The following is a 20658-nucleotide window of genomic DNA, read 5'->3' on the forward strand; positions in this document are numbered from 1 at the left end:
CTCTCTCTCTCTCTCTCTCTCTCTCTCGACAGACCGAAAGACACACACACTCTCTCTCTCTCTCTCTCTCTCTCTCTCTCTCGACAGACCGAAAGACACACACACACACTCTCTCTCTCTTTCTCGACAGACCGAAAGACACACACACACACACACACACACACACATACCCATTACACATATTGAAAACTCCAGAAGATTTGAGTCCTAGAGAGTGGGTGGTATAGTCGGGACAGGATCCTGCACCAGGCCTGGCCCATCAACTCTCCCGTGGTCCAACCGATTTGGGGGTGGAGGTGTGCTGATCCACCTCCTGAAGTTGCATTTGAAACTCCTGAGTCACTGCTGGCCCTGCAGTCCATCTTAAAGTGAGACATGCCCCCGCCTCCAAGCCTCACTCCTGAGGCCGGGGGTGTTCCTTTCTCTCTGCCCAGTTTGTGACCACTCTCACCCTCCTCAGAGATAGTAGTCTTCAGGGGCCTCCTCTCTCACACACCTTCAGCCACCACTTTCTAGAAAGCAAAATCAGGTCCTCTGCAACCTGCCTCTAGCTACGCAGTGTCCAGTTACACCAGGTGACTTTCCTACTTTCTAAACACAGCCCACGTCATCTAATCGTGCCTTTGCTCAGAAATCCCCTCCACCTGGGATGCCCTTCCCCCTCATATCCATTTGTCCAAAGCCTAGTTATTCTTTAGGAATCAGTTTAACTTGTGCCTCTCAGAGAGACGAAGGGAACAGAGGACTGACCTGGCTGGGGATTGAGGCCAGAAGCTGGGTTCCAGGCTCCTTCTGGGTACACCAGTTTGCCCTGAATATAAATTCTATTAGGACCAGGCCAATGTCATTCTCCACTCCTACCCTTGTCTTCACAGTGCCAACACAATACTTGGATATAGAAGATACCCAATAAACATCTGTGTCCAATAAATAAATAATAAATAAACGGATGAAGCCCTGGGCCACTCCTTTACTCTATCACTTCAATCACCTCATCTTTAAATGGGTAGGGATATTGAACTGAATGTTTTCTGAGTTTCTCTTTGGGGGGAAAAAAAAGCGGCAAAGCAACCCAAAACTCACCTAGCATTGCAGCTCCCTATGTCCCACCAACTAATTGTCTACTTTGAGGGCTAGCCCAGACCCAGGGGCAGGTGTGAAGGTCTGAGGCCCCTGAGGGCCAGGCAGCAGCAGTGCCGCCACCAGTCCTTGGGAGGGCATCCTCCCATGAAGGACAGATCCCACTCCCTTGTACCTCATGATGAATGCTTGTGCACCTTTCTATTCCCATTTCTCAGGTGGGAAAACTGAGGTTGGGGTGGAGAGTGCAGGCCCAAGGTCAGGAAGCCTAGGACCCTGGGTGTCCTGGCCCCCAACCTGCCTGGACTCTTAAGTGAAGCCCAGCACCTCTGTCCAGCGAATGAGGCGTATCACACCTTTCTGGGTTGTAACTGCTTTTTCCCCTACAAGCAAGGCTTCCAGGGTGGGGTCTGGGTGGGCTTAGGCCTGGGCCTACTCCGCAGAGACAGGACGCCGGGGGCATTACCCACCTTTGAGATCCATCCCCCATCATTTTACAGCAGGAGAAACAGGCCCCAAGAACAAGGACTCGGCCAAGGTCGCAAGCGCAAGCGCAAGCGCGGCGGGAGGGGAACCCAAGCTTGGGTCCGCCAGCCTGGGGTTCTCGGGGGCGGGGGCAGCGCCCGCGGTACCAGGCGCTGCCGGCGGCGCCGCGGGTGCCGCGGGGGCGGGGTCAGCGGAGGGCGGGGCGCCGGGCACCGTGGCCGCCAACGCCGCCGCCGCCGCCGCCGCCGCCTCCGCCGCGCTCGGGCTCGAGCTCGGCGCACTCCCTGCGCGGCCGCCGAGCCGAGCGGACGCCCTCGGGGCCGCGCCGCAGCCCTCTGCGCTTCCCCCTATCATGCCCCGGGCCCGGGCTCGGGCCGCCCAAGCAGCCAGGACACCATGCCCGAGGGCGGCGGAGGCGACAGCGGGGAGGTGCCCGCGTTCATCCCGGACGGCGAGCCGCTGCGGGAGGAGGTACCGGCGCCGTGTGTCGGGGGGCCGGAGCCAGGGCTGGAGCGGGGCTGAGGGGGACGACGGAAGGGGCAAACCCCGGGACAGGCGCTGAGGGGGGAAGTCTCAAAACCCCGGTTGCCAATGACGTCATTAGGGTAGCCGGCGTCTGGCGAGCCGAGGGGCTCGCGTGGGGGGTCAAGGTGGGGGGGCTGGGAAGGGAGGAGGGGGCGACTCCCGCCCCGGGAGCCCCTTCATCCCTCCTCGCCCTCCTGTGACGTCAGCGCCTGGCCCCTGCGCGCCCTCATTCCGCAGCGCTGCCCCTCACCCCCGAGGCCCCGGGGGTCAGGCCCCCCGCCCAGCCCAGCCCAGCCCAGCCCAGCCCAGCGGCTCACGAGGTGCCCGGGCGGCGCCTGCAATGCAGCAGTAGTCGGGACTTGGGGGAGGGAGCGGAGGGAGGAGGGGAAAGAGGAAAGGAGGCGGCATCTGGTACCCCTTGTCCCTCTCCCCGCGGTGAGGCCCGAGGGCCCATCCTGCTGGCTGGGACCCCCACACTGGCCTCTCCTCAGCCCTAGCCAAGAAAAGGATCTGCGGAGGTGTGGGGCCCTGTGTGGGGTGTTGGGGTGATAGGTGGTGAGTGGGTCTGTGTACGTGTTTGGATGGATGTAGTGTGCTTGTGGGTGTGTGAGTGCTAGTCCGTGCTCCCCACATCTCGGGTGAGCTAGAGTCAGGTGACGGTCTGGTGGCTGCTTGGCTTGGCTGATGTGATGCGTGAACGTGTTCTGTCGTGGGTGGGTCTCTCCTGTAGACTCTAGGGTGTGATTTCAGGTTGCAGTAGGGGCGGGGTTGGGGGATGTGCACTGTGGTCAGGTGAGGGTCTGGTGTGGATCTGGGCTTCAGTGAATGTGTAACCGGCATATGCATGTGTGTGTCCTGTGCTGGGTGGGTCTGGGTGAGGTGTGTGCGGGTGGGTGAGTGCGTGCACCTGTGCACCCTGTGATGGTTGTGAGGGGTCGTGCCTTGGGCGCTGGTGAGGGCCCGGGGTCTGGGATGAGCAGGCCGCGTGCACATCTGTGGTTGGTGGGTCTGTGATAAACATGGGGTGGGGGGTGGACGTGTGGGCGTGTGCATCTGACTGGCCCTGCAGGTCATGGTGATGATGTGTCCGTGTGGTGGGTGACTGCGGGGGAGGGCAGGCTGTCCTGGGCTGGGCTGGGGGCATTTCCTCTCCTCTTGGATCTCTCAAGACCTGGTGTTGCCGGGGTTGGAGAGGTGGCCCTTACCTCCACCTCTGCTGTTTCACCAGGCCCCCTCTTTCTTCCTTCTCCTTCTTTTCTCCACTCCCTCCCCCGTCCCCCACTTCTCTCTCCATAGACACCCTAGAGGTGAGGTGGGGGCCAGGCTGGGAGCCCTGCCCAGGAGGATAGGCCAAACCCTCCCGGCCAAGGAGTGGCCCTGCTGCCCAGCAGCTGTGTCCCACCCCCTCCCTCGCAGCACAGATGGGGAGTGGAGGACGATGCTCCATCTGCCCCGCCCCCCCCCCCAGACTCACACCTCCTCCGTTCCCAGCTCTTCCTCTTCTCTTACTTAAAAGCTTCTCCCAAGTCTCTAAGTGGAACCAAGGGACCCGAGGGAGTCTCAGGGTAACAGTAATAATATTTATTGCTATGGCCAGACCCCATGCTGAGAAGGCCACACATAAGATCTTGTTGAAACCTCGCAAAAGCCCCAGTTTACAGATGAGGAGACTGAGGTCCAGAGAGGATGAGGGACCTGTCCAAGTCATCCAGTAAGTGGTGGAGCCAGCACTGAATCCTGGGCCATGGAGCCCATGCTCTTCACCCTTAGGACCCCGTGCCAACAGGTCCAGCAGGTCCAGGAAGCAAGGCCCAGAGAGGGCAGGAATATGGCCAAGACCACACAGCAAATTAGGGGCAGAGTTGGGACCAGAGATCAGTTTTCTAAATGGCCACTCAGGGGGCCCTTCCTTTTCTTGGCAGAGATGGGTCTGTTTTGTCCTAGGTGCCCTCGACTGAGAGATGATGGGGCACCTCTACTGGGACAGGCTCGGGGGCGGGGGCAGAGAGGCCCCAGTTTGAATCCTGCAGCTCTACTGTGAGAGCCAGAAGGGTGAGGTCTGGAGCAAGATGCTCAATCCCTCAGAGCCTCAGTTTCCTCCTCTGTGGAGTGGGGAGCAGAGCCCCAGCTCCTCCCAAGGGCTCAGGCAGAGGGGCAGGTCCAACCGCTGGCCTGTCCTGACCCCCGCCTCTCCCCCTCTCTGCCCACCCTGCAGCAGCGGCCCTTGAAACAGTCCCTGGGAAGCTCCCTGTGCCGAGAGTCGCACTGGAAGTGCCTGCTCCTCACGCTGCTCATCCATGCCTGCGGCGCCGTGGTGGCCTGGTGTCGCCTGGCCACGGTGCCCCGGCTGGTCCTGGGGCCTGAGGCAGCGCTGGCCCGTGGGGCCGGGGGCCCACCACCCACCTACCCAGCCAGCCCCTGCTCCGATGGCTACCTGTACATCCCGCTGGCCTTCGTCTCCCTCCTCTACCTCCTCTACCTGGCCGAGTGCTGGCACTGCCACGTGCGGTCGTGCCAGGCGCCGCGCGCGGACGCCAGCACCGTGCTCGCCCTGATCCACCGGCTGCAGCAGGCGCCGCCCTGCGTCTGGTGGAAGGCCACCAGCTACCACTACGTGCGCCGCACCCGCCAGATCACGCGCTACCGGAACGGCGACGCCTACACCACCACGCAGGTCTACCACGAGAGGGCCGACAGCCGCACGGCTCGGGGCGAGTTTGACTACTCCGCCCACGGCGTCCGCGACGTGTCCAAGGAGCTCGTGGGCCTGGCCGAGCACGCGGCCACGCGGCTGCGCTTCACCAAGTGCTTCAGCTTCGGCAGCGCCGAGGCCGAGGCCTCGTACCTCACCCAGAGGGCCCGCTTCTTCAGTGCCAACGAGGGCCTGGACGACTACCTGGAGGCCCGCGAGGGCATGCACCTGAAGGACGTGGACTTCCGCGAGTCGCTCATGGTGTTCGCGGACCCCCGCAGCCCGCCCTGGTACGCGCGCGCCTGGGTCTTCTGGCTGGTGTCGGCGGCCACGCTGTCCTGGCCACTGCGCGTCGTGGCCGCCTACGGCACGGCCCACGTGCACTACCAGGTGGAGAAGCTCTTCGGCGCCAGCTCGCCGCCCCCCGGGGCCGTGCCCAGCGGGCCCCCGCTCTCCCGCGTGGCCACGGTGGACTTCACCGAGCTGGAGTGGCACATCTGCTCCAACCGGCAGCTGGTGCCCAGCTACTCGGAGGCTGTGGTCATGGGCGCCAGCTCTGGCGCCTTCCTCCGGGGCTGCCCGCGCTGCCGTCGCTCCCTCAGCAGCAGCTCGCTGCCCCCCGCCCGGCCCAGCGGGCCCCGCCTGCCTTTCAGCCGCAGCCGCCTCTCCCTGGGAGCTGGGGGCCGGGCCACACCGGGGGTCTTCCGAAGCCTGAGCGGGGGGCCGCTGGGGCGCCGTGGGGAGGACACAGAGCCCCTGGAAAGCCCACCATGCTACGAAGACGCCCTTTACTTCCCGGTGCTCATTGTCCATGGTGATAGCGGCTGCCAGGGGGACGGGCAGGGTGCACTCTGAGACCCCCATGGTCCCTGGAGTGGCCTCCTCCCCACCATCCCGCCATGGGCTCCGATGCCTGAGTAGCTGTTGTCCGAGACAGGAAGGGGAAAACAGACCAGCACACGAGGGGTGGGGGTGGGGTAGAGTCCTTAAACAGACTGTAGCGCAGTGACCCAGGGTCATTTTGGGGGTGAATGGACACCCCCACTGAAGTGGAGTCTGTGAACTGTCCCAGCATGACTCCCCTCACCACCACCACCATGTTCCACCCTGTGCAGCGGCTGGTGATCCAGCTTAGGGCCCTCTCAGGTTGGGCGGGGCCGGGGGGGATGTTTCCAGAAAGCCTGGGGTGGGGGAGGAGTCCTGGGGACAGCTGTTGCATGCAGCCGAGGGCTGCCTCTGGGCTCTTCCCTGCACGGCCGAGGCCACATTGGGAGCCCTCGAGCAACCCAGAAGCACAAATTGGTGGTTTGGGGCCATGCCCGGTCGGTCGGGCTGGCCTCCACGAAGCTGAGGAGCTGGATGTGGCAGCTCCACAGCCTTGGCCCCACTACCAGCCCCAAGTCCCCATCCTCCCCCCGACCTGCCCCTCCCTGCCTGCCCTCTGGTCTCTGCTCAGGGTCGTCCCCGATCAGACTCAGTGGCACAGCCCCTGTACTGGGAGCCCGGTTCTTGGAGCACAGCCTTGTCCCCCGTGGCCTCCTGATTTTCCCTGGTGTACCCTCTCCCACATCCAGCTCCCCTATGACCTGGGGTTCCTTTTCAGGGCCCTGCCTTGATCCTGCATCTCCTTGTCTCTGCTCCTGTCCCCCCAAAGTCCACCTCCACCTCTATCAGCCACGCACACACACCCAGGCTTTGCCCTCTCATTGCTCCCCCAGACTTCTCTGCTCTTCACCTTCCTGATGACCCACGGGGCCCAGGGCCACAGGGCATCCGAGGGACCTCGGCCTCGGCCACAGCCTCTTGGACGATGCACCCGCTCTGCCGTAGAGGCCCCTGCTTCTCCCACTGGTGGGGCCTGGCCTAGGGGACACCATCCCTCCTCCAGGGAGGAGAGAGTAGTCCCTTTCCAACTGGGGTTTCCACCACCTCTCAGGGGCCAGTGGGGGAGGGAGGAAGCAGAGAAGATGCAGATAAAATAAAAGGTATGAAATGGAAGGTCTTCTCACGTTGCATTCCTAAGTGGTGGGTCCAAGGCCACTACAAGAACAATGGGTCACCCGGGGTCAGCGATTCAATGCTCAGTTCTGGAAGGGGATGCTGGGTTGGGCTCCAGTGTTCCCAGGAACAGGGTAAGCTGAAAGGGAACCCCCTTGTCCAGCTGAGGGCCCGATACTCAGGTTTGAATTGCTCTGAGCAGCTGATTCCAACCAACTGGTATCTGGGTCACTTCTAACGCATTGTCCAAGTGGTCCGTCTTCCAGCCCAGTGGGGGTTTTAATTCCACAGCTGGGCAGGCTGAGGACTAAGAGACCAAAGTGGAAGAAAAGAGCTATGGTCTGTGGTGCAAGTTCAGTGCCCCCGATGGCTACTGGTGTTTGGGGGAGTGGGCGTTGAGCATGTCAGAGGATACAGGGTGGGAAACAGCCAGCCCCACATCAGCCCATGAGATCTGAAGACCGAGAACAAGGGCAAAGGAAGGGCCTCACTCACTCCTGGCAGTGGCATCTTCCCATGTACGGCCATGCAGGGTGTTCACTCTGCCAGGGCACTGGGCTGAAGGATAAGTGTGGGTGGAAGCCAGCCTGTGGGCCACTCCTCAAGCCCCGGCATGGAGCTGCACCCACCTGCACAAAGGCCCCAGAAGAGCTAGTGGTGGCTCTAGAAGGTGCTGGGAACAGGAGGGATTCGCCCGGGGAAGAGACGGGGCAGAGGGTGTTCTGGGCCGTGCGACTGCCCGCACAAAGGCCTGGATGCAGGGCATGAAGCAAGGTGTGAGGAGGAGGAAGAAGAAAAGAGCTGTGAAACAGTTGGCTGAGACCTTCGATAGCAAACCCAGAATTTGTCCGTAAGCCGGGGCAAACCAGAACCACGAACGTGGCTGAGCAGGTAAGTGACAAGGTCAGGGCCACATGCTAGAATTTTAGGTGAAGTCCAGCTGCCTGCTGGCCATGGGGGGAGGGTGGTGTTAGACCAAAGCTTTCCCTGGGCATCACTGCCTCGCTTCTTTGGGAGTGAAGTCAGTTCTTTGTTCAGAAGCAACTTGAAAAAACTATGGTACCCAAGCATTTAAGGAAGCTGCATGGACATTGTGGGGGAGGAGTGTGGGAGGGGAGGTTTCCTGGCTCCAGCTCCTGCCCATGAAGAAGATTTCCTTCTTCCATTCTCCTGCTCTAACACCACAGTCACGAACTACCTGCTAGCTATGATCCACTATCCTCTCCTTCTCAACAACAGAACCCCAGTTTTACTTCAGATGGCAATGAGCCCAGCTAAAAGGCAACATTTCTAGCCTCCCTTGCACATATAGTGTGATGCTGTGACTTAATTTTAGGATATGAGATATAAGCAGAAGGTGTTGGAAAGGATTTTTAAGAATGCTCCTTGAGATAGAAATAATATCGGTGAAGGCTAGTTCTGTCCTCTTGTTTCATCCTGCATTCAGCCTGGAATGCAAATGTGATGGTTGGAACTCCAGCAGCAATGTTGGATCAGGATGTGACCTTGAGAATTGTGCTCATGTGCTGAGGCTAGCAGAACAACAAGATAAAAGACCCTGGGCTTCTGATGACACCATAGGAGCTTCCATATTATCCTTGGGTTGCCTACTTCCAGATTTTCAATAAGAAGGAGAAATAAACTTCTAGTTTGTTTTAAGCTACTGTTTTTTTTTTTTTTTCTTGTTTCTATTACTGGCATCCTATGTTAATTATCTACTACTACATAACAAATTACCCCAAAACTTAGTGGCTTAAAACATCAATAATCATTATTATCTCTCCTGGTTTCTGTGGGTCAAGAATTCAGACAGAGCAAACAGGGATGGTTTATCTCTGCTCTGGGACATCTAGAACCTCTGCTGGAAGATTCTAAAGCCAGGGGTGGAATCATCAGAAGGCTCATTAATTCATATGTTGGGCAGTTGGCGCTGGCTGATGGCTGAGGGCTTAACTGGGTCTATTGACTGGGACACCCAAAGAGGGCCTCTCCATGCAGCTCGGGCTCCCTCGTAACATGGTGGCTGCTTCCAAGGACAAGTGTATCAACAGGGTAAAAGCTGTTATTGCCCTTTATGATCTAGCCTTAGAAGTCACGCACACCACTTCTACCCCTTCTATTGGTAAAGGTTATTAAGAAGATCCACCCGGTTTCTAGGGGAGGAAATATAAGACCCCACCTCTCAGTGGAAGCTTGTCAACATCACATTGTAAGATTGGCATGTTGGAGAGGAGATATCCTAGTGACTATCTTCAAAAATGCAATCAGCCACTGAGCCAAATGCCATACTTAACTGATAGACATCTACAGAGCGGTCTGCAAAATGAACACCAACCTTTTTATGATGCTGGTTTGAGGGAAGAAGGTGGTGACGTGACAGATGTGGGCCAACTGGGGGCAGAACAATCTGCTCAGGTCATTTATTGGGGCCCTCTGACCCATGATAGCTTAAATATGGCCACAAATTCTTCACAGCTTCCCCCTCAAGAGGTGGAATCTATTTCCCTGCTCTTTAAATCCGGGTCAGCCTTGTGACTTGCTTTGACCAATAGAATGTGGTGGATGTGATGTTTGCACCTGGAGAGGTTGGGTCTTGAGAGGCCTTGCAACTTCTACCTGTGGTGTCCTGGAGCCCCAAGACCACCACGCTGTGAAGACACTCAGCCTCGCCTCCTGACAGATGACAGGTTGTGTGCAGGAAGACTAAGGTCCCTAGTCAAGAGCTAGCTAGCATCAGCTTCCAGATATGGGAATGAGGCCATCTTGGATATGCCAGACCCAATCAAATCACAGATGACCATAGATAGCCACAGGAGTGACCCCGGGTGTAACTAGCAGAAGAATCCCCAGGCTGCTCCCAGCCCAAATTGCTGACCTACAGGTTGGTGAGAAATAAGAAATCCTTGTTGTTTCATGATACTAAGTTTTGAGGTGGTTTTTTGTGTGCGATGGATAGTTGATAAACGCTGGACCCACTTCTACTTCACGATGGGGGATCACTGGGCCTGCACAACCAGGTAGAGAAGAGAATCACGAACCCCAGTGTCTTCTGGACAGCTCCCATCTCCTGGTCTCCTGCTGTCTCATGTTCACGTGTTCAGTCTCTGTTACAGCCAACATCGAGTCAGGAGAATTCTTAAAAGGAGAATGATGTCGAGGAAGGGGACAGAGCCTTGTTCCAAAATCCCAGAGGCCTCTGCCTTTACTCTCTGATTGAAGCCTGGGACAGCATGGCCAAAACAGAGCATTTGACTTCCAACCTGCACCCAACTCTGCCCCTCTGTGTCTTTTCCATCTCAGGAAAGAGCGCCACCATTCACCCCGTTGCTTAAGCCAGACATTTACGTGCCAATCCTCTCCTTCTCCTTCTTAACTTTTTATTATGTAACATTTCAGGCACCACAAAAGTGGAGAGATGGGTGCAATGAGGCCCAGCTCTACAGCCGTCACCCACCGTGACCACTCTCACGTCACGCACACACACCTCCCTCTTCTCCCTGCTGCACCTGGGTTATTTTGAAGAAGACCCACAAGCTGTAGCATTTCATCCATGAACACCTCCTTCCCCCCACCCACATGAGATCTACCACCCGGGATTCCTACCTACAGCAGCTCCCTGAGCAGTCCCCAGATCCTCTCCATCCCAAGCCACCACCTGGCTTCAGGTGCCCAGGGACCCTCCTCCAATGACTACACAGACTCCACAAGCCTCCCTTTCACTCATCCCCTTCAGCCCATGGAGCATCATCTTCACATGTGAATCAGATCACAACTCCACCTGACTCAACATACACTGGTGCCCCCTACCAAACATCAAATATAGTCCAGGCTCCTGCCCCGGCCCTCAGATCCCTGTGGACTCTGGCAGATGTCCCTAGGCTTACCTGGAGCCTGCCCCCCTTTCCTTACAAAGCCCCAGTCACAGGGGCCTCGTGCCTGATCCTAGAACAAGCCAAGCTCCTTGCTGCCCCGGGGTCTTGGCACACACTGTCCCACCTCCTGGAGCTCTCTTCCTTCCCCTAGCTCTTCCCTTGCTCCCTTCACCACTCAGGGCTCTGCTTGTGTGCGAGTCCTGATGGTCTAAATCCATCCCCTACCAACCCCACTGCTATCCTTGCAATAATTTCTATGTAAGTGTGTACAAGTTTATTATTTGTTCTTCTATTAGAACTAAAGCTATGGGAGGCAGATGGTCACAGATGCAGATCTTGGAGTCGGACAAAATCTGCCACTATGACATGGGCAAGTCACTTACCCTCTCTCTCAGTCTTCTCAGATCAAATGGGGGGTAATAATAGAACCTACTGACTTCTGGGGCGCCTGGGTGGCTCAGTCATTAAGCGTCTGCCTTCAGCTCAGGTCATGATCCCGGGGTCCTGGGATGGAGCCCCGCATCGGGCTCCCTGCTCGGCGGGAAGCCTGCTTCTCCCTCTCCCACTCCCCCTGCTTGTGTTCCCTCTCTCGCTGTGTCTCTCTCTGTCACATAAATAAATAAAATCTTAAAAAAAAAAAAAAAAGAAACTACTGACTTCAGAGGGTTGTCATAAGGATTGAATAAGATCATACGGTACCATGCTTAAAACAGGGCCCCAATATCATAAATGCTCAATACATTCAGCTATAATCATTAGTACTAGTATTATTATTAATTATGAATAGACACCATATGACACAGACACGTGCTTCACCAGCAGCCAGCCCAAAATTACAGGCACAGTGCCGGCCACACCATAAATGTCCACTTAGTATTGCTAAGTGAATGATTCCTGCGCTCCTATGGACACCTCCAACATCCGGGGTTACTGTGCCCTGAGGATGGAGTCTTGCAGCCACTTAGCCCAGGGCCCGGACCAGCCACAGGAGCTTTGCCTCGCTCGGCCTCACTTGAGGTGGAGCTTTATGATCCCCAGAAAGTGAATGGGCCCAAGAAGGGCACCCAGGGAAATGTAAGCTGCCTCCCCACCCAGAGTAAACCACGCAGTCTCGTGTCTCCTCCATAGATCTGGGCCCAGGACCCAAGGCCCCTTCGAGAGCTTCCCCCAGGTGGCTGGCCCCTGCCTTTTCCACGAGTTTCATCCTCTCTCATGTCATCCACGCTGCCATCTATTCTCTGGAGCTCCCGAGGAAAGTCATCGCTGAGGTGGCCAGGGTGTATCTGGAAAGGGTAAGGAGGATCAGGCGTCCAGCCAAAAATTGGATGCATCCCTGAGTCAGCATGGGCAAGGAGTGCTGTGGCCCAGTTACGTGAAGGCAAAAAGCTCCTAGAAGTCAGCTTCCACAGAAAGAAAGAAAAACAGACTGGCCAAATTGATAAATGCACACCACGGGCCCGAGGCTGTATGTACATCTCCACCAAAGAGGAGTTTCTGTCCAGAATGTCAGCTCAGACCCAAATCAACTGGTTTTCAGTAACCTGGGGTCCTACTCCAAAAGACTGGCGTATTTTTCTTCTCTTTGACTGCTATTTTTGAAACTTGTAAAATGAAAGAGACCAAAATAAAAATATTGAATTCTTTCAGTAGAAGAATTTCGAAGATTTTTTTTTTTTTTAATTTGACAGAGAGAGAGAGAGAGAGCACAAGCCGGCGGGGCGGCGGGCACAGGCAGAGGGAGAAGCAGGCTCCCCACTGAGCAGAGAGCCCGACTGGGGCTCGATCCCAGGACCCTGGGATCATGACTTGAGCTGAAGGCAGACAGATGCTCAACCGACTGAGCCACCCAGGCGCCCCTCAGTAGAAGAATTTCAGTGTATGTGTTATAAAAGCACAACATGTCAGGGCGCCTGGGTGGCTCAGTCAGTTAAGCATCTGCCTTTGGCCTAGGTCGTGATCCCGGGGTCCTGGGATGGAGCCCTGCATTGAGCTCGCTGCTCAGCGGGAAGCCTGCTTCTCCCTCTCCTTCTGCCCCTCCCCTGGTTCCTGCTCACTCTCACTCTCTCTCTCAAATAAATAAATAAATATATAAAATCTTAAAAAAAAAAAAAGGCAGGAGAAAACCTCAAAGGCCCGCAAGAGAGGGATGGCCACAGAGGCACGGGGCGGGTGGTCTAGATGGTTCCTGAATGAAGTCCAAAGCCAGAAATGTCTCCTGACATTGCTATGGTAGCACACCGTCCCCCTCTGGCCACACAGCCACATGGCCAGGAATGACTGTTGGGGGGTCACAGGCAGCAAGGGCCCCTCCGAGTGGAGGCTCTCCCAGCTGTCTGGACTGCAGCATAAAGTGGCTGGAAGCTCTCAGGTGGCAGTTTCTCTCTCTCATAAACAAGCCAACAACAAAAAGTGGGCTTTCTCTTCTGTCGGACTTACTGGATGCTCCACTGCAGGACCTGTTCCCCGTGGCTAGTGGGATCTCACACCAATCTAGAACGATCTTCCTGGTCTCCAAGTGTGGTAAGCAGAATGGTGGCCCCCAATGTGTCCACTCTCTAGTCTCCGGCACCTGTGAACATGTTACCCTACATGGAAAAAGGGACTTGCAGCTGTGATTAAAGTTAAGAACCTTAGGGCCGCCTGGGTGGCTCAGTTGGTTGGGCATCTGCCTTCGGCTCAGGCCATGATCCCGGGAGTTCCAAGATGGAGCCCCACATCCATCCAGCTCCCCGCTCAGCCGGGAGTCTGCTTCTCCCTCTGTCCTTCCCCCTGCTCATGCTCACTGTCTCTCTCACTCTCAAATAAATAAAATCTTTAAAAAAAATAAAGTTGGGCACCCGGGTGGCTCAGTCAGTTGGGCATCTGCCTTCAGCTCAGGTGGTGATCCCAGGGTCCTGGGATCGAGCCCTGTGTTGGCCTCCCTGCTCAGCAGAGAGCCTATTTCTCCCTCTCCCTCTGCAGCTCCCCCTGCTTGTGCTCTCTCTCTCTCTGTCAAATAAATACATAAAATCTTTTTAAAAAATAATAATAAATAATAAAGTTAAGGACCTTGAAGTGGGGAAATTATTGTGAAATATCCAGGTGCAGCACCCATTTCAACCAGCCCTTTGGGGGTTTCTTTGATCAGCCTATTTTCAGTGGCCACAGAGAATGGAGAATCACTGGGGCCTGGTGAAGCATCAGTCTGTGGACTGGGCAGCTAATGGTTGGGATAGACTGACTCTACCTTTCCTTTCTCCCCAAGTCTTGCAATTCTTCTCTCCGTAAGTATTCCAAGTCTGACTCTTCGTAGTGTGGGCCAATGCTAGGTCCAGGCTGGAGCGAACCCTCTGGAAAAAGCTGCCACCAGATGTCTGTGTTAGAGCAAGAAAATCAACCTTTCCCTGAGCAACCCCCAATCCATGTGTCAAGACCCGAAGAGTTCCTTTCTGCTGCCTGGTAGCGCACCCCCAAATTCCAGGTTTGCATGCTCTTCGCTGTCTTCCATCATTCATCCTGGATGTGACATTGTCTTCCCAACCTGACTTTTGCACGGCACCCACAGGCCCATTTTGGTTTCCATTTCCACCCTATCACCAGCCACCACGGGGCCAACCCGGCAGTAGAGCAGAGAAAGGGGGGAAGGGGTGTAGGCATCCCCAATCCCGAACCTTCCTCCCGGCTCTCCAAGTGTCCTCCATCGGGATACGGCTGTCGAACAAGACCTTTCCTTTGATGTAGGGCCTGCCACACTGCAGCAAACTCACAGGAAGTCATAAAATACTATAAAACTTTGAGAGAAATGCAGAAATACCCGACATCTGTCAGACAACTGGCAAACTGCTGGATTGAGGCAGTTCGCAGTTTCAACATTGGATCGCACTGCGTGCCTTTTGATGACATAATATCTCTGTGAATCTGGGCTCTTGGCAGCGGCCACAATCAAAAGCAAATACTATTGGGAAAGTCAGTGTGTAACAGGAAATGAAAGTGGCGACGTCCAATCTGATTCCAAGTTTTGAGAAGTTGTGCAGTGCCCAGCAGCACACTGTGTCCTCCTGGCAGGTGCTTGTGATTACTTAAGAATAAAAATCTGCTTCTATCTTTCAATGTATGTGTATTATTCTTTCAAATGACTACTGAGGTACTAAAATACAAGTACCTCTTGGAGGTGCCTGGGTGGCTCAGTCTGTTAAGCGTTGGACTCTTGATTTTGGCTCAGGTCCTGATCTCAGGGTTGTGAGATCGAGCCCCAAGTCGGGCTCCACACTCAGCATGGAGTCTGTTTGTCCCTCTCCCTATGCTCTTCCTTCCAATCCCTCCCTCTTTCTCTCTCCCTCAAATAAATAAATAAAATCTTTTTAAAAAATACAAGTACTTCTCGTATTTATTAAATGGAACTGTGAGGCATGTTTTTGGCCCAGGAGTGCCATGAAAAACCCACTGAGGTACTCAGGATGTGGAGGATACCACGAACCAAGGGAGACAGAACCTCTGCTATAGGGATTTAGTGGGTTTGGGACTTCATCTTGTGCTGATTCGGCTCTCCCATGATCAGGGTTTTTTTTTTCTTTTTTTAAAGATTTTATTTATTTACTTGAACGAGAGAGCACAAGCAGGGGAAGCAGCAGAGGGAGAGGGAGAACCAGCCTCCCCGCTGAGTGGGGAACCCGACGAAGGGCTTGATCCCAGGCCCCTGGGATCCTGACTTGAGCTGAAGGCAGACGCTTAACGGACTGAGCCACCCAGGCGCCCCCGCCCACGATCAGTTTCTGGACTCTGTCTTCAGGGCTCTCCTGAGCCAGCTAAAGCAGACAGCACTTCTTGTAGAAGTCTGGGCAGTCACCCTGAAGCTTTTTACTGGCTTCCAGCAGCAAACCTTGACTCTCCTCCTAACGAGTCCTTTCTTCTCTCCGACAGATTATTGTGGCTAGGGTGGCTACTCTAGGATGCCCATTTTCGTATGAGGAGACAAACAGAGAGCAATTAGAGGACCTGCCTAAGACTCCCCAGCCCTTGAGTCGTGGAGCTGGAATCAAAGCAAGGCTGTCTGGTGCAGAGTGCCTGCTCTCAGCCATGACTAGTTGCCTCCCAGAGAGAAATCCCTTAACTCACCAAAACCATGCTAAAGCCTGGCCACTGCCAGATGCCCTAAAACTGCGCCCGGACCGGACCCCTCGTCTGGATCCCACACGGTCACGGGTAACGCCTCGTTTGCCAATATCATCAAAGCACGATCAGCCCGGGAGTGTACACCTTGCAGCCTCCTTGGTAAAAGCAAGCTCCCCCTGTTGAGGTCGACCCGGTGGGGCTTTCTCTGTAGACCTACATCGCTGGAAATGCCTCAGAGAGTAGATGTGTGGTTTCCTTAATTCACAGAACTACATGTTAGATCTGTGGGAAAGAACTACAAGACACCTATCTGCTAAAGCTATGCGAAAGACCTAACAATCAAGCATTTTATTTTATTTTTAAAATTTTTATTTATTTAAGAGAGAGCGTGCGCGCACGAGTAGGGGGAGGGGCAGAGAGAGAGAATCTTCCAGCAGACTCCCAGAGGAGCCCAGAGCTGGCACAGGTGGGTGGGGCTCCCCTGGGGGCTCGATCCCACGACTCATGAGACTCTGGCCCTGAGCCAGAACCAAGAGCCCGATACTTACCCGATTGAGCCACCCAGGTGCCCTGCAGTGAAATATTTTAAGTCTTAGGTATTGGCGTATCCCAACAATCTGTACAATTCTAGGGTGTGATCATTCAGGGGTGAATATGATTTGAACTTATTCATGTTTAGAGACTGCCTGAAATTGAGAACCAGAAAGATCCATCTACTCTGCCCCTAAATGTGGCCCTAAAGTAAAGAAATTGGATTCCAAAGATTATAGGTGGGGAATTTCTGAAGTATGTCCATATCCAAGTGGAGATCAAAGAAGCCCATCGTGGAGAATTGTGAACTGACAGTGACAACTGTGAATTGAACAAAAGTTCTTTTTAAAAGGGCTATTTTGAAGATTATGATTCTGACTTGGGAGGAACTAAGGTGATTGGCAGTGGAAGGAATCACATAAAATTCCTTAAATAAAAATGTACTGACTTAAAAAAAAAAAGGCAAGTTCCCTGGGAGGTGGGCATTTTCTAATCAGAGACACGGCTATCATTATGGACTGGCTCTGGTCTAGGATTGAAGATCACGGAATCTATCTGGGTTCAAACCTCCACTTACTAACTTGGTCAAATAGGGTGAATGGCCTGATGCAAGGCACTTGGGCAAGTGCCCTCAGCTTCCTCATCTGCAAATCATGGTGAGAGTGGCACTCACTGCATGGGGGTTCTGGACCTCAAGTGGGTAAAGACATGTAAAGCCCTTAGAATAGGATGAGGCAGACAATCTCTGCTGCAAGCATTCAGTATTATTTTCATTATTATTTGGCACCAAACCCTACTCCCATTCATAGTGGCCAGGGCGCCAGAACTGGAATCCCATCTGGAAAGCATCTTATTCCCCAGACTTTGAGTTGCTTGGAAGCAATGCCTGATGCAGGAAGTGAAGGGTGTCCAGCTGGGTGCTGGTACCTACTGGAACTCAGTAGATGTTAGTGCTGCCCCCTTCACCAAAGCCACAAGCCTCATCTGTCCCAGTAATGTTTGAAAAACATTACATTGAGCCCCTGGTACCGAACTCCAGAGTGTCCTGGACTCCTGGAGCCCCAGTCTAGTGTGGGAGTGAGCAGGTGAATATTTGCAAATGTAGTGATGAGCGCTGATACAGAGATCTGCCCTGAGATCAATCCTGCTCCCAAACCTGTGACTCTCAGCTTCTACATGAGGGTCTGTGAGCCCAAACTCACTCCCTCCTGCCAAAGGCACACTTCTAAAGAAGGTGTCCACACTTTGGAGCACTAGTTGGGGGCGGGGAGGACCCAGCCCTAAGGATTCAGGTGAGAGTCCGTGCTTTCGCCCCTGGGAAACGGGATTCGTGGGCAAGGTACAGCAAGAGTCCCAGCAGCCGCTGTAAAGACTGGCGGGGGCCTCTTCAGCTCACAGAGACCCCCTTGGGGTCTTCCAAATACGACAGAGGACCCATGCGAGTGGATCTGCTGTTTTGCTGGGGGCAAATATTTGCCGAAGCGGACAATATCTGAATAACACGAACATTTAATAAATTAAGCAAGTATTTATTGGGCCTTAAGGTGCTTTGGGAGACGGGGCACCTGGGTGGCTCAGTCGTTAAGCGTCTGCCTTCGGCTCAGGTCATGATCTCAGGGTCCTGGGATCGAGCCCCACATCGGGCTCCCCGCTCAGCGGGAAGCCTGCTTCTCCCTCTCCCACTCCCCCTGCTTGTGTTCCCTCTCTAGCTGTGTCTCTTTCTGTCAAATAAATAAATAAAATCTTAAAAAAAAAAAAAAAAGGTGCTTTGGGAGAGGGGCCAGGTTCGCGGTGGCTGCAAGCCCAGGCGCCGAAGGCAGGTGGCGCCAAAGGCCCATTCATCCACGCCTCCCGTCGGGCTTTCGAACTCATTTCAGAGCTCCCTCCTGAGAACCTGCAATCTAGGCGACCGGAAACCGTGAGTAGGGAAGGAGACGGGGTGCCAGGGCCGGGTTCGGGGCATCCTGGTCAGGGATACGGAGTTCGGATCCACACTAGTCTGAGCATATTCAGAAGGCGGTGAGCGACTTTGGGAGTCCCGGGCCCCGGATTCCCGCGAAAGTGGAACCTATAGGTGGGCGTGGCTATGCATTCACAATAGGTGGAGCCTGAGAAGAGGTTGGGTTACGCTCTCTGCGTGGGCAGATTCTTTTGCGAGAAGCCCCCGGCAAGAGGCGCTCTGGGTGGGCGGGACTTAAGGGATCGTCAGGGTGGAGTTTGTGGGTATCCTTAGTGGGCGGACCCGAGGACTCTGTAGGTGGGCCATTACCTCAGTGTGCAGGGAAAGTGTTAGCCAGACGTGGGCGGAGCTCTTTTCCCAGCAAGGGGCCCCGCCCCTGCGATTTGAACGGCTGTGAATGGGCGGGACTTGTAACTGGGGGCGGAGCCTGGAGAGGAGCTTAAGGGGAACCCGTAACCTCCTGGAAGGCGGAATTTGCAGCTGTCCCGGACGGAGAAAGGTCTCTGCGGAATTCCCTGCACTCGTGAACCGGGTCTCCGGCTCCGAGGAGGGTTGGAGCTTGTGGTTCTGTTATGCGGGGCACGCAACGCGGAGTGAGGAGAAAGTGTAAACTCTGGGCGTAGTTTATACTTCCAGGAAGCGGGAACTAATAACTGCCAGTTTGCGCAAGCCGCCCTGAGGAGGCGAGGCTTATGGCCTTGGTGGGCGGAGCCATTGTTACTGCCTCGGCCGGGGCGGAGCTGATAGAGCAGAGGGGCGGGGCAATGGTTCTGCGAGAATCTCTGAGCTGGCAGGGGGCGAGGCTTGTGGCTTTGGTGGGCGGGGCTTCTGAAGAGCTCCTGAGGGGCACTTTGACAGTAGTAGGTGGGCGTGGCTCGTAGCTAGGAGGGATCTGTCTGATGGTGCGGGCATCGGCCTGCTGGTGAGGTTCGCTCTTGGATGAGGAGGGGTCGGAGAGTCGATGGGCGGAGCCTAAGACACAGCTCCGGGTCTGGGCGGAGCCCAGGCTGGGCGCAGGCGGGGGTTCTGGGCTGGGAGGCAGTCTGTTTAGGCCCGCACGCAGCTCTGCATCTGTTGCTCATTACGGGATGACAAAGAGCCGGCTCTGGGCCCCCTTCCCCACTCCCATCCCCTCCCTCCGACAGCAGTGCATTTAACTCCTTCCTGCCCTGAGGGTGCTCTGGATCCCCTGCCCAGGGTCTCAGGAGGGAGCTCCAGTCTGTCTCATCCTGGCAGGATTTGTCACCCCCCAGGCTGCGCCCACACCTCCTTCTCAGACCCAGGCCTCTAGGCCACCCCGCGACTCCACTCTCATGCATTGAATCTCTCCAGCGGCGTCTCCGAGGTTAAACACTTGGGCAGGATCTGGCAGGGGCGTCTGGTTTGAGTTAGGGGAACATGAGAGCGGGGGCCGGGGGCGGTGCATAGCGTTCCCTCCACCCCCTCCACGGCCCCCGGTTCGTCCCCAGTTCTGGCCCCTCCTCTACCCGTCCCCTGGGGCCCGGCTCAGGCCCAGGCCCTGGGGCCAGAGGGTGGCATAGGGCACCCGATAGGGAAGGGGCCTTTAGGCCACCCCTCCTCTCCTGTCTGGGTGGTCGTGGTGGTTCTGCTCCGTCCTAATTAGAGGCTCCTTAGAGACTGCAACTGAAAAATTACAGAGGCAGTGGGAACCGGAGCCTCCCCAGCCCAGGTCCCGCCTTTCCTGGTCCCCAAGGCAGTGAGCCCAGGATGAAGGAGTTTGCCAGGTTCCCGCAGGCTGTGATCTTTGACCATCCCCTCTGGATTCGTGGGACACCTCAGCATTGAGCAACTTGCTCAAGCTCTGATCTGGGTTCTCTCTGACCCAGCACCACCCACATGGAGAAGCGCAAAATGTGGCCCAAGCCTTGCTCAGAAGCCTGCCAAGGGAGCTGGAGATGGGATAGCTCTCCCAGGTTCCGTGCTCTCCCCATCCCAGCCTGCTAGGCAGTGACTCCCACCTCCTCCCCAGAGCAGGGAGGAGGGGAAACTTCAGAGCACCTATAACCCAGAGGAGTGGCAGCACCCTTGAGTGACCCTGGGCCCCAGCTGCCAACTTCTGGGCAGCCTGTGGGGATAGGATGGCAAGTACCAGAAGACAGAAGCTCACCCACTAGACACCCTTCACTCCCCAGAATCACCAGACCCAGAGCTTAACTTTGACTCCTAAATCCCAGTTTGGCTCCTGTTGAGCAGAAGCCCTCACTAGCTCCCCCATTTTCAGCCCCACTTGGAGTTTTGGTAAAAACAGGAACAAATATTGGGGCACCTGGGTGGCTCAGTTGGTTGAGCGTCTGCCTTCAGCTCAGGTCATGATCCCAGGGTACTGGGATCAAGCCCCACATCGGGCTCCCTGCTCGGCGGGAAGCCTGCTTCTCTGCCTGCCACTCTGCCTGCTTGTGCTC

At 55.6% G+C, this 20658-nt stretch overlaps 1 protein-coding gene and 1 non-coding gene across 2 annotated transcripts; both read left to right on the forward strand.

Moving 5' to 3' along the window:
- The first annotated feature begins 1821 nt into the window (after positions 1-1821).
- TMEM151A (transmembrane protein 151A) lies at positions 1822-9189 on the forward strand. The gene is made up of 2 exons (XM_032414831.1): positions 1822-2037; positions 4307-9189. The coding sequence occupies exons 1-2, from the start codon at positions 1963-1965 to the stop codon at positions 5636-5638; spliced, it is 1407 nt and encodes a 468-aa protein (XP_032270722.1). The 5' UTR covers positions 1822-1962; the 3' UTR covers positions 5639-9189.
- A 6733-nt stretch (positions 9190-15922) lies between these two features.
- Positions 15923-16052, forward strand: LOC116638988. Its single transcript, XR_004300755.1, has one exon. It is a non-coding gene; the product is annotated as a small nucleolar RNA SNORA18 (small nucleolar RNA).
- Positions 16053-20658: the final 4606 nt, after the last annotated feature.

Source organism: Phoca vitulina, unplaced genomic scaffold (assembly GCF_004348235.1).
Source record: "Phoca vitulina isolate PV1807 unplaced genomic scaffold, GSC_HSeal_1.0 scaffold16, whole genome shotgun sequence".
Taxonomy (NCBI): domain Eukaryota; kingdom Metazoa; phylum Chordata; class Mammalia; order Carnivora; family Phocidae; genus Phoca; species Phoca vitulina.

Coding starts and splice junctions, on each gene's coding strand:
- TMEM151A (XM_032414831.1), top strand. CDS start 1,963: ATGCCCGAGGGCGGCGGAGGCGACAGCGGGGAGGTGCCCGCGTTCATC. Junction 2,038..4,306: donor GCGAGCCGCTGCGGGAGGAG/GTACCGGCGCCG, acceptor CCCACCCTGCAG/CAGCGGCCCTTGAAACAGTC.